Source organism: Rhinoderma darwinii, chromosome 7 (assembly GCF_050947455.1).
Source record: "Rhinoderma darwinii isolate aRhiDar2 chromosome 7, aRhiDar2.hap1, whole genome shotgun sequence".
NCBI classification, from domain to species: Eukaryota; Metazoa; Chordata; class Amphibia; order Anura; family Rhinodermatidae; genus Rhinoderma; species Rhinoderma darwinii.
In genome coordinates, this window is record NC_134693.1 from 17,055,270 (window position 1) to 17,078,538 (window position 23,269).

The 23,269-nt window shown below is 41.6% G+C and overlaps 1 protein-coding gene across 3 annotated transcripts in view; it reads left to right on the forward strand.

Annotated features, from left to right (window-relative positions):
- Positions 1–23,269, forward strand: part of ST6GALNAC3 (ST6 N-acetylgalactosaminide alpha-2,6-sialyltransferase 3) — a 183,093-nt gene that overhangs the window by 52,067 nt on the left and 107,757 nt on the right. For all 3 annotated transcript variants that reach the window (XM_075832852.1, XM_075832854.1, XM_075832853.1), the window contains exon 2: positions 10,695–10,892. In XM_075832852.1, the coding sequence (XP_075688967.1) occupies positions 10,695–10,892 (198 nt within the window). The remainder of the gene's footprint in view (positions 1–10,694; positions 10,893–23,269) is intronic.

A 23,269-nucleotide genomic window follows, 5' to 3' on the forward strand; every position in this document is an offset into this window, starting at 1 on the left:
CGATTGGTGGGGGTCTCAGTGCTCGGACCCCCACCAATCCAAACTTCTGACATATCACTATGACATGTCAGAACTTTGTTGAACGTTTAGTTACCCTTTAAATACAAGAGAATGACACTAAGACTATGTTCACACAAGTATTCACTGCAGGATCCGGATTTGCACTATATTTGCTGCAAATCCGTGCGTGGAAACCCACTCAGGCAGATTTTTAAATACAGCCCACTGACCCTTTTTTTTTCCCGCCCCCAATTTATTTCAATGGGAGGTTCAAGAGCAAAATCCATCCTGAGATAGAGCAGGACACTTCTTTTTCAGTGAACAGAAAAAATGCTTCCTGTAAAAAACCTGCATGATTTCCATTGAAATCAGTGAGAGGTAGATCTGACACTGATTCTAACGTGGAAAAAGCATCAAAATTAGCGTCAGGAAGCGCAGTGTGAAAGTGCATTACTCAGCAGGGGGGCGACAAAGAGCACTGGAGAAAGCTCCTCCCAGCTTAAACAAAATATGAAATCTGTGCTCTATTCTGGGGCATGATGGGAGCAAAATGTAATATATAACAAAGGTGTGGAGCAAAACCGATTTGTGTAAAATGTCTCTACCTTTAACCCTAGGAATATCGGTCATACCCTTAATCATACCTTCCAACTTTCAAGTATCACAAAGAATCACAACCGATGCGGCGCGCGCAGCTCGGGGATGCCCTTGACGTCACTGTCCATATATGGACAGCAGGTCCGGACTGAGACTTAAAATCAGCCTTGGCATTTTTAAGCACACAGGCGCACCGCAGGCCATACGCAGCTGCCAGTGTTGGGCTGGAGTACATGGGACCACCTTTCAGCTATACAAGACATGGGGAGATTTATTAAACCAGGTGTAAATGAAAAGAGGAATAGTTCCTGATAGCTCCAACTCCAACAAATCCACGGTTTTTCCACGAGAATAATGAACATTTTCATTATTCTAGAGGATTTTTTTTTGCAGAGTGGAAAAAAATTCAAGCAGTCTTATTTTCGCTGCATGTGAATGGGGTATAAAATAGCCCATTCACTATTAGGCTGGGTTCACACGACCATGTTACGTCCATAAAGGACGGAACGTATTTCGGCCGCAAGTCCCGGATCGAACACACTGCAGGGAGCCGGGCTCCTAGCGTCATAGTTATGTACGATCCTAGGAGTCCCTGCCTCTCCGTGGAACTACTGTCCCGTACTGAAAACATGATTACAGTACGGGACAGTTGTCCCGCAGCGAGGTAGGGACTCCTAGCGTCGTACATAACTATGATGCTAGGAGCCCGGCTCCCTGCAGTGTGTTCGGTCCGGGACTTGCAGCCGAAATACGTTCCGTCCTTTACGGACCGGACATGCTCGTGTGAATCCAGCCTTAATGGATGCAGAATATTCGTGGATTTGAAAGGGATTTGGGTGTGGAATCAGGGACTTAGTCCTAATAAAAATCCTGTTTGCGTGATCGTGGCCTAAGCGTATGTTCACACGCAGTAGCAAAATACGTCTCCTGAAACAGCTCCTGAATTTGAGACGTTTTTGCAAGTACTCGCGGCGTCTTTTATGGAGTCAATGAAAAACGGCTCCAAAAAGTCCCAATCAGACATGCACTTCTTTGACGCGAGCGTCTTTTGACAGCGACGCGTTAAATTACACCTCGTCGGAACAGAACATCGTAAAACCCATTGAAAGCAATGGGCAGATGTTTGTAGGCGGGAATGGTGCCGCTTTTTCAGGCGTAATTCGAGGCGTAAAATACTCGAATTACGCCTGAAAACAGGGCGTGTGAACATACCCTAATACTGACGTATAAACATTGCAAATTATACCAGTATACAATGCTAAAATATCACCATACTATAACTAAATGATTTAAATTTTATATTCAGCCATATACACACGCACTCACATGCTGGACACATGACACACAAATGCAACCCACAAGCTGGACACATGCTGCATTTGTGCCTCTCACACCTAGTGCACATGCACATGCACACCACTCACCTAGGACACATGCGCACACACACCACTCACACCTAGGACACATGCGCACACACACCACTCACCTAGGACACATGCGCACACACACCACTCACACTTAAGAACTCACGCACACCACTAGAACACATCCCCCACTCACACCTACGACATCTGCCACACATGCACCACTCACACCTAGGACACATGCGCACACACACCACTGACACCTAGGATACATCCTCCACTCTTGCCACTCACACCTAAGACATATGCCGCACGTTGTCTACCCACACCAAGGACACATGTTGAACATGCACTACTCACACCTGGCACAGATGCTGCACACACCACTCACATACTAGACACATACCACTCACACACTAGACAGATACTGCACGCACTACTTACACTAAACACATATCGCACACACCACACAAATGCTAAACACATAGCTCACATAACACACACTTGACCTTTACCACACATACCACTCACACTCATATTGAAAACAACACGCCCACAAATGGCACTAATACATTAGAAGAAGACACAAAACTCACACAAATTGCATATTTCACTCATACAATTGACACTGTTAACGCTACATCAACCAGTCACACTACAAAAATCAATCCAACACTGCACTCACATTGCTATATTTACCGGCTTTCTTTTGTAGACTGCTGATTCTTGGGCACTGGCATGCAGGATGCTGGCAGTACATAGGCATCTATACCTGAGATGCCCCTCCACCACTAAGCCCGGGCCATGTGCCCACGAAGCCATGCCCCTTTTACAAAGCTCCTCCTTTCTGTGCCTTAAATTAACCATAAATTGATGCTCACCCTTTTAACTCTATAGCTCCTCATTGCACACAGCAATAAATCTCGGAAAGATGTGGTTTTAAACGCCAGGAGTTTCTGGAATGAAAAAAGTGTACACAGCGCCACATGGTGCAAGATAAACCTGATAGGTGGGGTAAGTATAGTATAGGTAAGCAACTGCACTCACCTAAAATAGTTGTACTGGCAGGTACAACTTATGCAGTAAGCAGTAGTGAATAAATTGGTTGCAGCTTTTAATATCCAGTGACCGGCATAATGGTTATGGTGCCGCAGAAAAATGGCAATTAAAAATTGGATATAAATAGAAAGAGCTACTCATGAAGAATAGATAGACTGAGTAATAACAAAGAGAGCATTTATTTGCAAAGAAAACGGCAATGCGTTGCAACGCAGAATCTGCGTCTTCATTAGGCCACACCGTCCGACACTGATTGTTTGGGCGGCCAGCAGGCAGCCCACTGTTCACCGGCCCATCTGGCATTTGCCAGAACTGCCAGATGGCGAGTCCTGTCCTGATGGACAGTGACCTCAGGGATTTTCTCTAGGAGCGGAATCCCTTGCCAAATCATCGGCAACGGGAATTCCGCTCAAAAGGAGTAGCCACTGACGTCACCGTCCATATAAGGACAGTGACGTCAAGGGCTTCCCCAAGGACAGTCCTGGGCAAGTGGAGGAGTTCCCTCTGCTCCAAACTAATTCTGAAGTAAGGAGCTGATGGTTCCCTGTCTAAGAATTGGGTTCAACTGTATCTGCATCCTGAGGAGGAAAATACAGTTGACAGCAGCACATACCCCTGACCGCCCGGAATCCAGGACTGTCCCGCTTAAACCGGGACGATTGGGAGGTATGCCATTAATGTTAAAAGTGCCACAGACAATGTGGCCTCATAGCAGCCTAGCAGCCACATAGTCTGTCTCTATAGTATGTATGCGTAACGTCCACAGCCGCGGACCGTCGTTGTTACTCTCGACGGCCATGGCCATGGACTTGTGAGTGCCGGCCGGCATCTCCTCCCTAGGAGACGCCAGCACTCACTTCCGCTCCACTCTGCAGTGTGCCGAAGGGGGCGCGCGCACGCTAGTGCCTGGCCTTAAAGGGCCAGAGCGCGCACATGAAAATATGTTACCAATCACCCTGGACTATAAAAGGGGCCCTGCCCTTTCACTCCGCGTTGTTTGTATTCCTATGTTAGTCTTGCAAATAGTCCCTTAGTCATATCCTGGTCCCAGTGTTCCCGTGCCCTGCCACCTCTATCCCGTGCTGTATTTGCTCCTGTGCCCTCTCTAGTGTTGGAGTATTGTTGTGCCATCTGCTACGCCTGTTGCTTTACACCACATCTGGTGTCATCTGCCATGCCTGGTACCTCCTACCACGTTTTGCATCACCTGGCGTCTAAATACCATCTGTGCCCAGCCGCTGCTACTGTCTAGAATATTACAGGTACCCTTGTGCTTAGGACTTTGTATAGACTAGGTACACTGTTGTTTGGCCAGCTGCTACCCCGCTGTGGAGTTGCGGCCTAGTGGATCCACATACCCACAGATCGTGATAGTATGCTCTTGTTCCAACCATTGTTGGTTGTATAGGATTAGAAAAACAAGTCTGCTTTCTTCCTTACACCGCACCACACCTCTCCACGGCTCGTGTTACATCTAGGGTCTGTTAAAGTAAAAAAAAAGACTGAGCAGCAATACCAGACAAAACCTATGTACAGGTGTGACACTGTTCTTTTGCAAGGAAGCATTGATGTTTTTCTAATGGGATTATAAGTCATATATACCATAAAACTTGCTTAGCCTTAAAGGCATTGAAACAATAGACTAAGGCAACCCGTAGGTGGTAAAAAAAAAAAATGACCATGGCCTTCTTTCTTAAAGCGACACCCCAGCCAAAACTAAACTTTCCCATGTGCTCCATTATGTATTCCATGTGTCCGTCTCTAACCTATTATTTATCTCTATCAGACTGGGATGGTTGCTTAGCAGCAGTGTGGATCAGGCTCAGTGACTACTTTCTCTACTGGAGTCTATGGAGATCTTTGTGTCACCCATCACAGGCTTCAGCAGTTCCTGTACCACTAGTATTACACAGGGGGGGGACAGAAACTTCTATCATCAGCCGCCACTGATACTTAGACAGGTTCCTGTCACACAGGTGTAGAAGAATATAGTGCAGCCTCCCTGTCTGTATACTTATGGTTTCTCAGCTTATTTAGGAGAATAGAGAGAGAATGATAATCACAGTGCCCCCCAGCATGCAGAAATGGTATGGTCTTTAGCTGGTTATGTGATTCTGTGCTGAAGCATCATGGGATTGATAGCAAAGCAGAGAGGAAGAGAAAGCTGGAGAAATCTAAGAATCAAGATGGAGGCTTTTTTAAAGCACAGACGAGCCAGCAGTTTAAAAAGTAAGTACAGTATACATAAAAGAAGTGTAGAGTGGTATACAGTCAGGTGGGAAATGCAGACATGGAAAGTTGTGTTTCTACTGGAAGTCTTCTTTAAATCTACTTTTAAAATAAAATATTAAAAATATATCAAATAAATGCACCAGATAAACTGAACCATAAGCTCGAGCCATAAACTTATTGAGAAATCTACTCCAAAAGAGCAATTCACCTCAAGTCTTATAGAGAGCCATGCCATAATAAAGCATTACATAGTGACGGAGGGTCATTCCCCAGGTAAGGGTCTATTCACAGTGCGCACAGTGCGTCTGTAGTATACATTAAGTGGTATATAGTGGTAGCAGACTTATCTATTCCGTACAGTTGAAAAAAAAATGGTATACCAGCTTGACGGAGGCCAAAAGGACGCTCTTTTTGCCTCCGTCTGGTAAATGGAGGACTATGGCAATGTTTGACATCAGCAGGCCAGCAGCCTGTCACAATTTGGTCACATGGGAATAACAAATGGCCAATGACCTGCCTGTCACTGGGTAACAGGGAAGATTTTCCCTTGTTGCTAGGTCACATGGGTCCAAGCAGGAACCAATGACCAGCTGTTGCTAACCTGGTCACATCTGCCCAGAGAACAACAACAAAATTGGCGGGAACTTTCCTGCCAAAACCTTAAGGGATCAACATAAGGGATTCCTTGTGGATCCCTCCTTAATGTCCAGGATCCCTTCAACCCCTGTAATGTTAGTTGTGACTGAAATTACGCTTTAGGGATAATTGTTACCTCACGATTCAGACAGAGAAGACGCTATTTTCCGGTGGCTGCTACTTGTGCCGTATTTCCCAGTGCATTATATATTTTCATTATACGCTAAGCATTGGCCGCTTGTGAGAAGTGACAGATTAGTTTTAGAAGGAAGGACGTTTTCTTATATTTTCCGTACTTTACAAAGAAGTATTTTGTGTTTTTCTTTATTATACTCATACACCGGGAACAACTGGGACTCATTTTTCTCACCATCTGTTACAGTGATGCCCTCCAGAATTTGTCAAACAAGAAAGCCATTCTGCCCGCATTTGCTATTCAGTGGAACTTGTTCCGTCTCTTTATCTCCAACCAAACACGCCAAGCGAACAAGTTACTGCACACGCTGCTCAATCTTCCTCCTGTGCATTGCCGTAATTAAACAATGGATGATTTTTTTCCCCCGATATATTTACCTTGTTACGAAGTGGCGCAGCAGGCTCCATTACGACCATTGGTAAAATCATCTCGCAGAAAAGCAATGGGAAATTAGCTGACCTCGGTACTAATGAGCCTCGTTTTTATCATTTGCATACAAATATTCGTTGGTATTCCCATTTCATTTTATGTACATAATCATAAAAGGCTGCATAAATATTTAGTGTTACTACTTACAATTCATGGGATACTGAGGATTCGCCATTAATTTTTCACTATGTTTTCATAAAAAACAGTTATTAGAAATAGACCAAATTATATTTTTCTTCCAGAGCCAGTCAATACACATTAATATTGTTCGCAGGGTTGAACATTATACGGCTCAGATTCAATACGACACTTGCGAATTGTATTTGTAGGAAAGTCTGTTCCTCAAGAATAAGACATATATATATATATATATATATATAGTTTTCTTCTCATTGCTACTTAGAGGGGTTGTCCTCTTTGGACAATCCCTACTTATTAGAAGGTTTCCTTGACAATAAGCTGATCAGAAAGGGTCCGCCTGCTGGGACCCCCAGTGATCAGCTGTGATCTGTGTGGAAACTTGGCAGTAATTTCTCTGCAGCGCCATCACAGGAGAAATAAAGCATTACACAGTGCCTATTCAGATCAATGAGGGTTCCTGTGTAATGCAGGACAGGACAGGTCCTCCAGAGCAAGAGACGCTCTTTGTAACTGCTCTCCACTCTGGCCAAAAAATGAGGATCCTGAGCGGGGGACCACCCCTCTATTAACTTAGAATTCCCTAACAGGGTATATGAAAATCGGTTTTATAAACTGGATAACCCCTTTACAAATGCCATTTGTTTAGGATGACCCCAAACTTACTGCGGATCCTCTGCTGAATGCAAAGATTAAGGAAGGAGGGGGGGGGGGGGGGGCGCTACAATGTTCATGTTTGTTAATCAGTGCCAACCCAATATAATCATGTCAATGATATCCGTTCATTATGTTGGACGTTTAACTGTGACTGTCTCTGTTATAAGGACACTATTACTGTATGGGGACACTGTAACAATCACTATTATGGGGACTCTAACTATCACTGACTGTTATGGGGACACTAATTATCACTGTTATGGGGCACTGTAACTATCACTGTTATGGGGACACTAATTATCACTGCTATAGGGACACTTTATTAACTCACTGTTATGGGGCTTTGTAACTATTAGTTTTATAGGGACATGTAATTATCACTGCTACGGAGGCACTGTATCTATCAGTGTTAAGGGGAAACAAATTATCAATGCTATGGGGACACTGTAATAGGGCTTGGCAATTAATCGGAAAAAAAACCACTAAACTGAAATTCAGCGCAATTAATCAACGTCATTTTGCCAATTTCAGTTTTAGCAATTATTTTTTCCCGGTTTAGGCCCCATTCACACGAACGTAAAAACTTCTAAGACTTCTAAAGACTTCTATTGACCACGGGTACCTTCCCGTTTGCTTACGGTTAGGTGCCCGTGCCGTTGAAAAATATAGAACATGTCCTATTTTTTTATTTTACGGGCCGTGCTACTATACTTTTTAATGGGAGCACGGCCCGTAAAAACGGCCGGCCGTGACGGTCGTGTGCATGAGGCCTTAAACTGTATCTGCATCCTCAAGACACAGATACAGTTGAATCCAGTGGTAGAGCAGGGCACCTGCTCTACCATTCACTGTGTATAGCCGGATCCAAGGCAGTGACGTCATCGTGCCCGTTTGCGCCGTGCCACTCAGACGAAAGGAGCAGAGGGAACTCCTCCACTCATTGTTAGAACGGGGTTAGGTGACTATTATATTATTATTTTCATTGGGCACTATTGGGGCTGTGTGGGGGCAGCTATACAATGTGGGGGCAGCTATGGGGGACTTTATACTGTGTGGAGGGCAGCTACTGGTGCAGTTTTGGTGGCATTATACTGTGTTGGGGCAGCTATGGGGGGAATTATATTGTGTGAGGGCAGCTGTAGGGGCATTATACTTTGTGGAAATCAGTTATGGGGGCATTATACTGTAGAGGGCAGTTATAGGGGGCATTATTCTGGGCTTTGCTTGTTATTATGCCAGGACTGGATAATTTCCAGGAGTCAGATAGGTGTATATTAAAGTTCTGGCTCCGGTCCATCATCCTGTATTATGCAGAAACTGTAATTTTCGTTCTGGGGTACTGTGACTGGCTCTGCTATGGGGGTGCAGTGACTGGTTCTTTTACGGAGGCACTGGCCAGTAATGATGGGGGTGGGATCAGGGTATTATGACTTATAGTCAGACATATTATAACAATATAAGGTTGACAATAGTACAATTATAAGCTCTGGTTGAGTGAGAATTTTTCCTCTCGCTGTCATTAGGGTCTTGTCTATAGAAACCTGCCTTGTCCAGAAATATTTACTGGCGCTATAAATGTCCATGAGGCAGGAATCAATCATGTTGGCTCAGTCTATTGACTGAACTCTCTGGAGTTCTTGACTTCATACTTGAAATTCTACCGTAGGAACCAGTAACTCATCATAGGCTGGAAATGATGGTGTAATACAATGATTTAGTGGATTCTGCTTTATAGGTCATTACGCAGCTCTGTCTTCTGCTGCTGTATGTTGCTGGTGTGCTGCTCTTTATAATAATCCTTTGGTTATATAATGCCTCTTTATTCTACAGCACTATACGGGAATGTCTTCATTAATATCTACAGTCGACCTACCACAAGCTCCCATAGATGCTATACTCATGTGACCTCATCATACTAATATATAACTTTGGCGGTAGAAGAAAACCAAAGTATCTAGAGGAAGCTCATGTACAAACTCTATGCTAAAGATTGCCATACTGGAATTGAAGCATGGGTTATGAAGTCCATGGCCAGGTGTCTATTTGCCTCCTCAATCCCTTGCTGTGGGTATCCTAATCTTTTTGGCCACCATGTTTCATACGATGACATCTGCCCCATGTCTATCTGTAGGTTCTTCTTTCTCCTCTTCTATCTAGGCAGTAGGCTTTCATATGTAGTGCTTTTTCCTCTGACTGGATTATTAAGGATGAACCTGGGCTTAGGACCCTTACCTGTGGCTTGTGTCCTTACCGTCAACCTTTGTGAATGACCTTGATCTTCGTCTTGAACCTTAAACCTTGACCCATGGCTTGTTTCCTCAGCTTTAGCCTGTGCACTTTAACCCTTATCATCGTCATGCCTACTAACATTGAACCCGTTTCTTCCACACTGACCCTTGGCCTTAACGCTTGCTTTGTTTCCTTGCCTTCAATCTGCGCCTGAGAATTGGTTCTCCAACTTATCTTCCAACCTTGACCTTGTTACCCTGGTCTTCTTCAAGTCTTCCAACTTTGGCCCATCTCCTAACTTTCAACCTGTGGCTTTGACATTGTCCTTCGGCTTACATCTTGACCTTGCACCTGTTCTGGTGACTCCGACCTTTGGGTTATCACCCGACTTTGCAGCTGTTTTCGTGATCCTGACCTTAGACTTGTCTCCTGATCTTGTATCTTTTTACTATGTAATAATAAGATAATAATTGAGAATCCGGGTGACAAACTACCTACAATTTTCATTTTTAAGCTATTTTTCCTTGAAGAGTTTTCTTCCTGACTTCAGAGTAATCAGTGGTGATGGAAGAGTAATGATAAGTGATCAGAGATGTGTGAGAGGAATGCAGACATCAAAGTGGAAAGGGGCAATGGCTCTAGGAGATGGAGCAGTCAACCCTAGGTAGTTCTGGGAGAGAGAAAAGCTATTAGAGGCAATTTCTCTTGTATCTTACACGAAGAAAGCTTTTAACATAATTGTGTAGAACTTTTTATTTTTCCTGACAGATATTTATTAAGAACAGAAAAGAGAAAGAGTCCAGGGGATTATATCTGTGGGTTTGTTTGATTGGCGTAATGAGTTATAACAGTAGGTGTTGGTCTGGATGGGCATCATACCGGGCCAATTACATTAAGTGGTGACCTCAGCAAGGTGGTGGAGACCTCATGTTTTTCTGGAGTTTTTACAATGAAAAATACTTTGTTTTATTAAGGAAGGATTCGACTTAAAGTGCACTGGGTGTTTACCTGTACCTTATTCACACGAATGTTGAATATGTCTGTGTGATGGCCGTTAAAACAACGGCCATCACACGGACGCATGTGTTTCAATGGGGCCATCCGTACAGCCGTTGTTTCAAATGGACTAATGTTTCTCTCTCATTCTGTCTTTTCAGAGGGTCCCGGTGCTCGCTGTCACCGCTGTGTCCGTGTTTCTGTTCCTGGTCGTCCTCCGTCTCATAAATGAAGTAAATTTCCTCAAGCTGCTTTCCTGTTTTGGGCAGACAAACTCCCAATGTGTCCCAGCTCCGGCCATTTGGCGGCATCGACCTCTCACGTATCATGACGGTTACATTAACATTAAGACACATGAGGTAACACGATGATTTCTACAATTACAAAAATAATTGTAATTTAATTTAAATGATTTTGTTTCCCTCTCCACATCACATCACAGTCACATTTTGTTTATTTGGTTATGTTGAATTGATTTGATTGATTGGATTGAATTATCGCATTGGTGCAATTTATTTTACCAAGGTATAGTTATGGGGGGGTCACAATATTATCAATTCAGCTCAGCATCTTAATATTGGGGTTCTTCACTATTGGCACCAAAGTAATCCACCAGATCTCCATTGGATGCATCCTATGCTGATATGTCTCCAGCTGCATAGGGAATAGAGTAATAATTCCAAGGGGCCACAGTATATGAAGGTACAGACATACCAGGTTGGATATTTTCAATGGAGGATCTACCTGCAGCCACCACTAGGGGGAGCTTACTGAAGACAGATTTATACAGCTCTAATTGAATTCAATAATAAATACATGAAAACAAGCTCCCCCTAGTGGCGGCTAAATATAATTTATAGGATGTGCCTCTAAAGGCAATCAGGCAATTGCTGCTAATCCTAAAACCAGCCGACCACATATTTTCCCTGCAACGTAATTCAAATGAATGGACGACCCTGTAATATAGCACACAAGAAAATGGCGACAGCACACTGCGAACACCAATGTCACCTAAGCCGCTAAATATAAATCAATATGCATTACTGCTAAATCTACTTACAATAGGGAGGTTCTTAGCGTGTATTTTGATCAAATTGTGTTTGCCCACCTGCCACGACAAAGCGACCTCAATAGGTGGGAACCTACGCTGCGCATACAATTGTATTACTGATCGTTCATCGCAAGAATTCCGATCATTGCTATGTGACGGAAGGCTATGGATTTCGGGCTCTGTAACAAAAATAAATCCCTTTATAATAAAAAGTTATACAAATAATTAGAATTCCTAATCATTATTAAGATCTGCGCTGATTATCTGTGAATGGAATCATTGTTTAATTACAAAGGCTGAAAATCTATCTTGATCATTTCCTACTCACACAGGTGCTCGGCTCGTTACAGTTTTTCAGATCTCTCCTGTGTAAAGAGCCGTTGGACATCGATTTATCCTGAAAACAATCTGGTTTAGGCTGGGTTCACAGGAGCATGTTATGTCCGTAAAGGACGGAACGTATTTTAGCCGCACGTCCCGGACCGAACACACTGCAGGGAGCCGGGCTCCTAGCATCATAGTTATGTACGACGCTAGGAGTCCCTGCCTCGCTGTGGGACTCATGTTTTCAGTACGGGACAGCAGTTCTACGGAAAGGCAGGGACTCCTAGCGTCGTACATAACTATGATGCTAGGAGCCCGGCTCCCTGCAGTGTGTTCAGTCCGGGACTTGTGGCTGAAATATGTTCCGTCCTTTACGGACGTAACATGCTTGTGTGAATCCAGCCTTATATTCACTGACAGCAAGCAAATATCCTGTAATGAACTGCCTGTCCGTAAGGTTACCAAGTTGACAACCATCGCGTATACAATAGAGCAGATTTGTCTCATGCCTTCTTAGGCCTTAGGGCTTGGAAACACGTAACGGAATTTCTGAAGACATTCCGCTGCGGAAAAAACACACCATTTCCTGCGTTTTTTACTGCAGAAATTGGTGCGTATTTTGCTGCGTTTTTTTCAACGCTGGGAGAAGGTGACATCTCCTGAAAAACACAGCAATTCAGTCCAGGAATTGACATGCTGCGGTATGAAAAATTTAAATTTAGTCTCAGAATTTTTTCGCAGCGTGTGGATGATATTTGTTAAATCTCACCCGCTTTGCTGCTACTATATTCTGGTGCGTATTTTCCGTCTGCAATTCTGGGCGGAAAATACGCAATTCCGCTACATGTGGACAAACCCTCATTCACACAGTACAGTTGGGGTGCAGGTTTTTTGAAGCAGTTTTTAAAGCCACAACCAGGAGTGGATCGTAAAGTTAAGGGCGGATTTACACGAGCGTGTGCGTTTTGCGCCTGCAAAAAACGCTGCGTTTTGCGCGCGCAAAAGGCACTTAACAGCTCCGTGTGTCAGCAGCGTATGATGCGTGGCTGTGTGCTTTTCGCGCAGCCGCCATCATTATGAAACTCTGTTGTATGTTTGTAAACAGGAAAGCACGTGGTGCTTTTCTGTTTTCATTCATACTTTTTACTGCTGTTGCGCGAATCACGCGTGTCCCACGGAAGTGCGTCCGTATGCCGTGCGCGGTTTTCACGCACCCATTGACTTCAATGGGTGCGTGATGCGCGAAAAACGCACAAATATAGGAAATGTCGTGAGTTTTACACAGCGGACACACGCTGCGTGAAAATCACGGACTGTCTGCACGGCCCCATAGACTAACATAGGTCCGTGCGAGGCGCGTGAAAATCACGCGCGTTGCATGGACGTAATACACGCTCGTGTAAATCCGCCCTAATAGAAAGGATTCTACTCTTTTTTTTAATCCACTCCTGGTTGTGGCTTCAAAAACGGCACCAAAATTGCTCTGTGTGAAGATACCCCTACTTAGACCAGCCGCATTAATTCTGTATTAAATCTCTGTATTGAAATGGGGGTTGAAGCAAGAGGTTATTAATAAAGGTAGTCAAAAAAACTCTGGAAATTGCACAGAAGGCGCTGATCACTCAGGACTCATATTTTCCTGCTTTGGTGGGGTGTAGAGAACAGGAGGGGAACTTAACTATTTTCGAAACCTGTGCATACAAAGCAAGAAATAAGTGGATGCGGAGCCAAAACATCCATCCAATTCACCCCTGTGCCCACAACAGGGGGTTAAGAAATGAGGATCTATAAGGAGCCAAGTTCCTTACAGGAAAACAGCCGCCGTCCTCATACTGTACCGTAACTAAAGGGGAAAATCCGACCATACACGACCTTTATTATACTCACTATTTACATGCTGATTTTGTGGTTCTCATGTTGCCAAACAGTTTGACATAGTGAGATGGGCAGCTGAAGTGGCGTTTCAGGAAATGCCATCTGCGTATTTAGGAGTTTGCAGATCTTGCCAAAAAATTCAATACGTTCTCGGTCGGGGGCCTCATAGAAACGAAAATTTTTCCCAAAAACCATAGTATAAACAGTTATGTATGTTTTATTATGATGAAGATCAATGAAAATGATACGGTGTTCAACACGCCGATATAATATGAGCACCTATGAGAAGAACTCATTATGATAGATAGATAGATAGATAGATAGATAGATAGATAGATAGATAGATAGATAGATAGATAGATAGATAGATAGATAGATAGATAGATAGATGATAGATAGATAGATAGATAGATAGATAGATAGATAGATAGATAGATAGATAGATAGATAGATAGATAGATATGAGATAGATAGATAGATAGATAGATAGATAGATAGATAGATAGATAGATAGATAGATAGATAGATAGATAGATATGTGATAGATAGATAGATAGATAGATAGATAGATAGATAGATAGATAGATAGATAGATAGATAGATATGAGATAGATAGATAGATAGATAGATAGATAGATAGATAGATAGATAGATAGATAGATAGATAGATAGATAGATAGATAGATAGATAGATAGATACATAGATAGATAGATAGATAGATAGATAGATAGATAGATAGATAGATAGATAGATAGATAGATAGATAGATAGATAGATAGATAGATATGAGATAGATAGATAGATATGAGATAGATAGATAGATTGATAGATAGATAGATAGATAGATAGATAGATAGATAGATAGATAGATAGATAGATAGATAGATAGATAGATAGATAGATAGATAGATATGAGATAGATAGATAGATAGATAGATAGATAGATAGATAGATAGATAGATAGATAGATAGATAGATAGATAGATAGATAGATAGATAGATAGATAGATAGATAGATAGATATGAGATAGATATGAGATAGATAGATAGATAGATAGATAGATAGATAGATAGATAGATAGATAGATAGATAGATAGATAGATAGATAGATAGATAGATAGATGGCAGTAATTGCTCTGACTATAGGAGTAGATTATGAAGATGAGTCCTATTAGTCACATAGCGGCCTCCATTGTCCCTGTTCTTGTACATGACACTGAACACTTCAGATCTCTTACTTATTATGAACACTGCAGAATAAAAACCCAATTGTTCATTTCCATTCAGATTCTCTTATCTGTCACAAAAATCTGTAGAATATCTCTACCCGCCCTGTTTCTCTAAGGAGTAATAATGAAAGTGTCTAGTCCTGCTGGTTACCCGGCTTTTCAGCTCTGATTATGGATTCATAGCGCAGCTTGACGGTTATTAAAATGCCGTATGTGAGAGGACCGCACAACACAAAGAGATATGAATTGGCATTCTGTGGAGATAATGCTATCTAATGGGCAAGGCATGCAGCAGGCGCTCATCCTCCAAGCTGCAACATCTAACGCAGCCAGACATTTGTATTCTGATGCAGTAAGAGTGACCACTACCAGACGCCATCCTCATAGTCATTTTTGGCTTTCTAAGTCCCGTACTAAGTCATTTTTTTCCCCAAAAATATCTGTGGGTAAGGGGCAGAAGTCTTAAACCCAGAATTAACACATGTGGCATTGGTTTGACTTATGGACGCTGCTAATGGAACTGTCTGCGGACACTTTTGATGCTGTATTAGGACATAGCAATTCATAAAATACAATAAAGAGTGAATATAGGTCATGATCTACTGTCAGATTGCAAAATATTCTATTCATCCATTATCAATATGGCCACTAATATAATTCATACAATTGGACCCAACTTTTCCAGACTCTTGAGTGGTGTATCTGCCTAGTAATTCAATAACACAGGGGCTGCTTAATTAGAGCTGTAGTATTGGCCATTTTGTTACTTTTCAGACACATATATAGGCAAGAAACATCCGAATACAATTTTTAATGACTTGACAGAAGAGAACAGCTTAAAATAAAAGTTTACCTTTGCGATTAAATTCCTGTAGAGATATGTCAAAAGATAATATCCTTGGTGTCCAGACCCCCAACCGATCATCAGAACGCAGGGGCTGCAGTGCCCCAAGATGGCTACATTGATTGGGAAATATGACGCTTATATGTAGATAGAGAGATAGATAAATAGATGATAGATAGATAGATAGATAGATAGATAGATAGATAGATAGATAGATAGATAGATAGATAGATAGATAGATAGATAGATAGATAGATAGATAGATAGATAGATAGATAGATAGATAGATATGAGATAGATAGATAGATAGATAGATAGATAGATAGATAGATAGATAGATAGATAGATAGATAGATAGATAGATAGATAGATATGAGATAGATATGAGATAGATAGATAGATAGATAGATGATAGATAGATAGATAGATAGATAGATAGATAGATAGATGATAGATAGATAGATAGATAGATAGATAGATAGATAGATAGATAGATAGATAGATAGATAGATAGATATGAGATAGATAGATAGATATGAGGTAGATAGATAGATAGATAGATAGATAGATAGGGTATGTTCACACGGCCTATTTACGGACGTAAATCGGGCGTTTTTGCCCCGAATTACGCCCGAAAATAGCGCCTCAATAGCGCTGACAAACATCTGCCCATTGAAAGCAATGGGCAGACGTTTGTCTGTTCACACGAGGCATATATTTACGCGCCGCTGTCAAATGACGGCGCGTAAATAGACGCCCGCGTAGAAGAAGTGACCTGTCACTTCTTTGGCCGTAATTGGAGCCGCTATTCATTGACTCCAATGAATAGCAGCGCTAATTACGGCCGTAATTGACGCGGCGTTCAAGCGCCCGCACATGCCGGTACGGCTGAAATTACGGGGATGTTTTCAGGCTGAAACATCCCCGTAATTTCAGCCGTTACGGACCCCCGCCGTGTGAACATACCCATAGATAGATAGATAGATAGATAGATAGATAGATAGATAGATAGATAGATAGATAGATAGATAGATAGATAGATAGATAGATAGATAGATAGATAGCTTTTTGGGACATTCTCTTTAGCGGCTCTTCTCTATGGCAGGAGGTGAATATACTGTGCTCGGATGTCTGCAGCGTTGCTGTGTACCTGGAATATAGCATCATGTGTTCGTTCATACCTCGGCCTTGTTCACATATCACACAATGGTTGTGGGAATGAACCTCAGTAAATATATTGTAATGTATGATAATAAATATCTTTATGCAAACCAAAACAGGATATAATCAAATGATTATCTCCCCCGGAGACACGAGGCTCCAAGTGCGATGTAACGCCATTATTATCATGTCATTCCTGCCGTAGTCATCAGTTGTAAGGAATGGCGCAGAATGAGATGCTGAAATATGAAACACTCGTTGCTATATTGCTTTTAAATTCCATATTTCTACCCTCGGACAGCGCCTGGACGTGAATATTGTTCATGTGAATGAGCTCTTACTGGCCATGGAATTCATGGACGGGCTGAATCTGCCCGATGAAGAGCCGCTCTTACTTAGTGACTCTCTGCTCTGTCTCTTGGAGGGGTCCTGAGTTGGGGCCCCTCTCTATGATATCCATATGCCCTTTAAATCTGGAGGGTTACTTTAAACTGTTTGCTGCTTTTATATGGACTGGTGTGTACTTAATATTATATAAATATTGTATCAATATAATAATAGTCGCCGTGTTATCTTCGCCCGGGATGTTTACTTATTGAGTGTTCCCTCTTGTGTATAAATAAATAGATACGTAATAAGTCGCTTCTTTCCATCGCAGCGGCTGATTTTATTTTCCAGGTGTAACGCTTGTTGTATCTGAGCGATTGACCTTTAGCTGAGCTTCCATACTTGGAGGGAAGACAACATCGCTGCTCAGGAAACAAAGTACCAGAACAAAATGAGAGATGGAAATAGATTCGAATCTTATAGCAGAACCTGATGGCGTCGTATATGCGGAACGTATTTCCATTCTATCTGGAAATAAGGACTGGTGTGCGTTTTATTCTCTTAACCCCTTCCCTCCCCAGCCATTTTTCGGATTTTCACTTTTGTTTTTTCCTCCCCACCTGCCAAAAGCTATAATTTTTTTTTTTCCGTCTATATAGTCATATGAGGGCTTGTTTTTTGCGGGACAAGTTGACGTTTTTCATGGCACCATTTATTGTACTGCATAATTGTACTGGGAAGCTGGAAAAAAAATATTGGTGGGGTGAAATGGGCAAAAAACAGCGATTACGCCATTTTAGATAGATAGATAGATAGATAGATAGATAGATAGATAGATCAGATACTGCTGCAGTGCCAAGAGCATTAGGGGGCTTCACAAGCCTCCATTTCCAAACTGCATATGGGGATCAGAGCTATATTTTTCTTATACAGAGTTCCAAATCCCATTGTTCCCATCATAGAGTCAATTGATACAATTCTGGCTGCCTGCAGTCACCACTAGTGGGAGCTAATTGCATACAGATTTATACAGCTCCCTTTAAAGTTAATGAGAGCTGTATAAATCCATATGCATGAGCTCCCCCTAGTGGTGGCTGTAGGCAACCAGAATTTTATCATTTAAATGGGTTGTCCAGTAAAATTAAATTGATGGCCTATTTGACTTCACACCCCTGCCGATCAGCTGTTTGAAGAGACCACATCACTCCAGTGAGCGCTCCATTCAAGTGTATCTGCTTCTGAGTAGCAGACAAATAGACATAAGAGAGATAGATCCCCTGACTTGTTTGGGTTTTCCAGTTGAATGATTGTTGAGGGAGTTCAGGGTTTTTAGATGCATTGTTCTTACTTCAGGTTTCGTGTACAGTTCTACATTGTGTTTCATGTCAAGGAATTAACCCAGTTATTGAGAAGCGATACAACAGAGAATGTCTCCAGAGTTGGGACGTGCGGAGGAGATGAGATATAGGATGCAGTCACATGATGATGTTTTGGAGAGGGATAACTGACTGATGGCTTCTATTCCCTGTAATGATAGAGGTAATGGGCTGTGTCATAAAGCACTTCAATTTTTTATTATCTATAATATTCCAGTCTATGTATTTTTTGTTTATTTTTCTAGCTTTTATGTTTCATCTGAGCAGCTTTTGTGATACTCCCGATTTATATGCTTATATTGTTTCTTAGATCACAAACACTGAGAAAACTGCTTAACAGAGCATATAAGATAGATAGATAGATAGATAGATAGATAGATAGATAGATAGATAGATAGATAGATAGATAGATAGATAGATAGATAGATAGATAGATAGATAGATAGATAGAGAGATAGATATTAGATAGATAGATAGATAGATAGATAGATAGATAGATAGATAGATAGATAGATAGATAGATAGATAGATAGATAGATAGATAGATAGATATTACATAGATGATAGATACATAGATAGACAGATAGATATTAGAGTGAGAGAGATAAATATATAGATATGACAGAGATAGATGTTAAACAGAAATATAAGCGAGAGATAGAATGGTATATATGAGATTGATAGATATACGATAGATAAATAGATAGATAATATATAGTTAGGTAAATAGATAGATAGATAGATAGATAGATAGATAGATAGATAGATAGATAGATAGATAGATAGATAGATATGAGATAGATAGATAGATAGATAGATAGATAGATAGATAGATAGATAGATAGATAGATATGTGATAAATAAATAGATAGATAGATAGATAGATAGATAGATAGATAGATAGATAGATAGATAGATAGATAGATAGATAGATATGAGATAGATAGATGATAGATAGATAGATAGATAGATAGATAGATAGATAGATAGATAGATAGATAGATAGATAGATAGATAGATAGATAGATGATAGATATGGGAGAAGGAAAGATAAAATATATAAATATATGGGAAATAGATGTAGAGGAGATTAAGTTCCTGAGAGTCATTGCAGCAAATAGTTTGATCAGTATTTTTTGCTACATTATATCTGCAGCATTGGACTATTTATTTTTCATGAGCACGTTAGGCCGTAATGGAGAAATACATATTTTATAAGCCTGTTGATTAGAAGCATATTATCAGGTTCGGTCCCCAGAGCTGGCGGCTCTCATTTGAATGGCAGGGTCAGATTTGTCGGAAAAGTGAATTCATTTCTCTCCAGTCGTTCATCAATGTGTCAGCCGCTTTGGCACTACAAATCTGGACCAGCTGTCAGAAAAAAGTTATAAATCCTCAAATCATTTAAAGTAGGATTTTTCTTTTTTCTCAGCTGAAATTGAGAGACTCTGCGGGGACCAGTGACAGAGTGGAAGAGAAGACAGACACCGGTTCCCTCATGAGAAATATATTGATATATATTGTTAACATATGTTATTTTGTTATTCCCCAGAAACAGTGCCAGACTAGCCCATTCATTGAATCTGCTGAGCTTGAGTCAATGGGCCTGAGCTGCAATACCAGACACAACCCATAGACCAGAGTGGCGCTGTTTCTGGAAAAAGAAAAGCAGAGCCTGGACAACCCCTTTAATAGCATTGTCTAAAGTAAATTCCTTTAATAATTCTTCTTCTTTTGTTTAATACTTATATCTGTTTCTGGGTGACAGCTAATATGGCCACGATTAGGCTATGTTCACATCGGGCGCATACGCTGCGTAAAAGCACACCACGTATCCACACAGGTGCCGCAGGGAATTCCAGCCGAAAAACTGCACCACAATTTGCATGCCAGCCGGAATTCCCTTCGGCGCCAGGGTGGATACGTGGTGTGCTTTTACGCAGCGTATGCGCCCTGTGTTAACATAACCTAATGGTGGAATGGAATATCCGCTGCAGAAAACTGCACATACGTAGCCATGGCGACGCATCCCTCTGCCGTCCTGAAGCCCGGCCTCCTGGGATGACGTTTCATCCCAAGTGATTGACTGCAGTGGTCACATCCCAGGAGGCTGTCCTGGACGAAGAAGCACAGAATTCTGGGTAAGTATAAGATTTTCCACCTCAAAAATCACATCTGCTATTTGTTGCCGATTTTACCACCCTATTGAATTCAATGGGGAAAACCCGAAACAGAAAAGCAGCGATTGCGCAAACACAATTGACATCCTGCGGATTTAAAAAAAACGCACTGCAGTTCCATTTCTGAGCATTTTTTTCCGCTCATCATTTACGCAGCGTGTGGAGGAGATTAGTTCAAGTCTCATCCACTTTGCTGCTACTGTATTATGCTGCGAACTTTCCGCAACTAAATCCGTTGCAGAAAGTCTGCAGTATTTACGCTAGGCGTGAACTTACCCTTACATTTCTCATCCAGCTTTCTTTAACCCCTTAACGCACCAGGACGCACTACGACGTCCCGCTGCAGGGGGAGAAATATGGAGCACGCTCCATATGCTACGGGTGTCGGCTGTGTTTTACAGCCGACACCTAGAACTAACAGCCAGGAGCAGCGATTGCGCTGTTCCTAGCTGTTTAACCCCTCAAATGCCACGATCAATCGCGACCACAGTATCTGAGGCGTTGAAAAGAGGGGGGCGGCCACCTCCGACAGCTTATCGTCCCCCTGCAATGAGATCGGGGGGTGACTATGGTTGTTATGGCAGCCCAGGGGCCTAATGAAGGCCCCCAGGACTGCCTTCACTCTGCCTCTGTTAAGCCCTACCTGTGGCATGGCGTAACAGAAGCCTGCAAAAATGACGATATACTGCAGTACATTAGTATTGCAGTATATTGTACCAGTGATCTAATGATCGCTGGTTCAAGTTCCCTAGGGGGACTAATAAAATGTGTAAAAAAAAGTGAAAAAGTTTTTAGTAGTGAAAAAAAAATTAAAAGTTAATAAAAAAAACTTTTTCCCATTTTTACTCTAAAGTAATGTAAAAAATAAAAAAGTTAACAGAATTGGTATGGCTGCGTCCGTACAAGTCTGAACGATTACATTATAGTGTTATTTAATGCGCACGGTGAACGCCATAAAAATGTAAACTGCCAAAATCTGAGGTTTTTTTTATCAACTTTGCCCGGAACCCAAAAAATAATGGAGGAATTGCAGTTGTTTCCAATTTCAGCCCGCAAATAATTTTTTTTCCGCTCTCCAGTACATTATATGGTAGTTTAAATGCTACCAATAGAAACTACAACTCCTGTTATAAAATATAAGCCCTCTATTGATGGAAAAATAAAAACATTATGGCTCTTGGAAGGCGGGAATTGAAAATCCAAAAATGGCTGTGTCCTTCAGGGGTTAAAGTGTACCGTTCATTTATTTTATTTTTTCATCTAAATAGGTACAAAATTAAGTTCCGATTAATTTCATAATATATCCTTATAGGGGATCTGAACTCCAAATTCCCTGCTACTCTTCCATAAAGAAAAATGATACAATTCTAGCTGCCTGCAGCTACCACTAGGTGGAGCTTACCCCATACAGCCTTATTATTCAGTTGATTGTGAGCTGTATAAATCCATCTTCAGCAAGCGCCCCCTAGTGGTGGCTGCTAACAGACAGAATTTTATCATGTAGCCCAATAGCATTGTGAAGGGAAGTTAGGGTTTTGAAGTTCTGTATAAGAAAAACTGAGCTCCGACCCCTATAAAGATATTATGAAATGAATCCATTGATGAATTTCATTCATATGGGTCTGCGCCGCATCCATCCTCTCTAGCTGTATGTAGATACAAATGAACGCTAATTATAATTCTGATAGGTTGATAAATGGATCCAATACTCTGCTTGAAATTCTCTCTGAAGAAAACTCAATTTCCACTCCAGCAGTAACCCATACATTTGCCTATCTTAAACCAAAGCCGTGAGGCATTTTCCCATTGCTAAAATTCTCTGCTCGATTTCTGCGCCCGCCAGTTTCGTGCTTTTCCTGTAAGATTGATGACAATAATCTACTACAGTGGTAGGTGCGCAGTGAAAAGGTTGTTCACAAAGAACAGAGATCCTACAGATTAGACGCCATACAATAGGTGCAGGGTCCGGGTGTTGCTTTGAAGGGTTTCGCCTCAATGAGAAAACATTGCTCATACTAATATACTGCAATATTGACTGTGTCTCCATTAGTCAGATTATTGAATGTGCGGGGAAGAATACCAAACCCTTTAAGGGGGTACCACTGACAATATAAATTGGGACAATTACTGTATTCCCACTCAGAGGCGTACTGTTCTCTTTAAAGGGGACGTTTAGCTATTTTCTGAGACCATGTATGTTGTGGAATTGTTCAAGGAGTATAAAAAAATCTGCTGTAACATTGGCGCCTATGGAAAATATCAGCTACCTGAAAGGTTCACTTCAATGTTAGATTGAGCTCATCATTAGCAGTATAGATAAATAATTATAGATATATGTGCCCGTATCCTCCACCAATTTGTAGTATT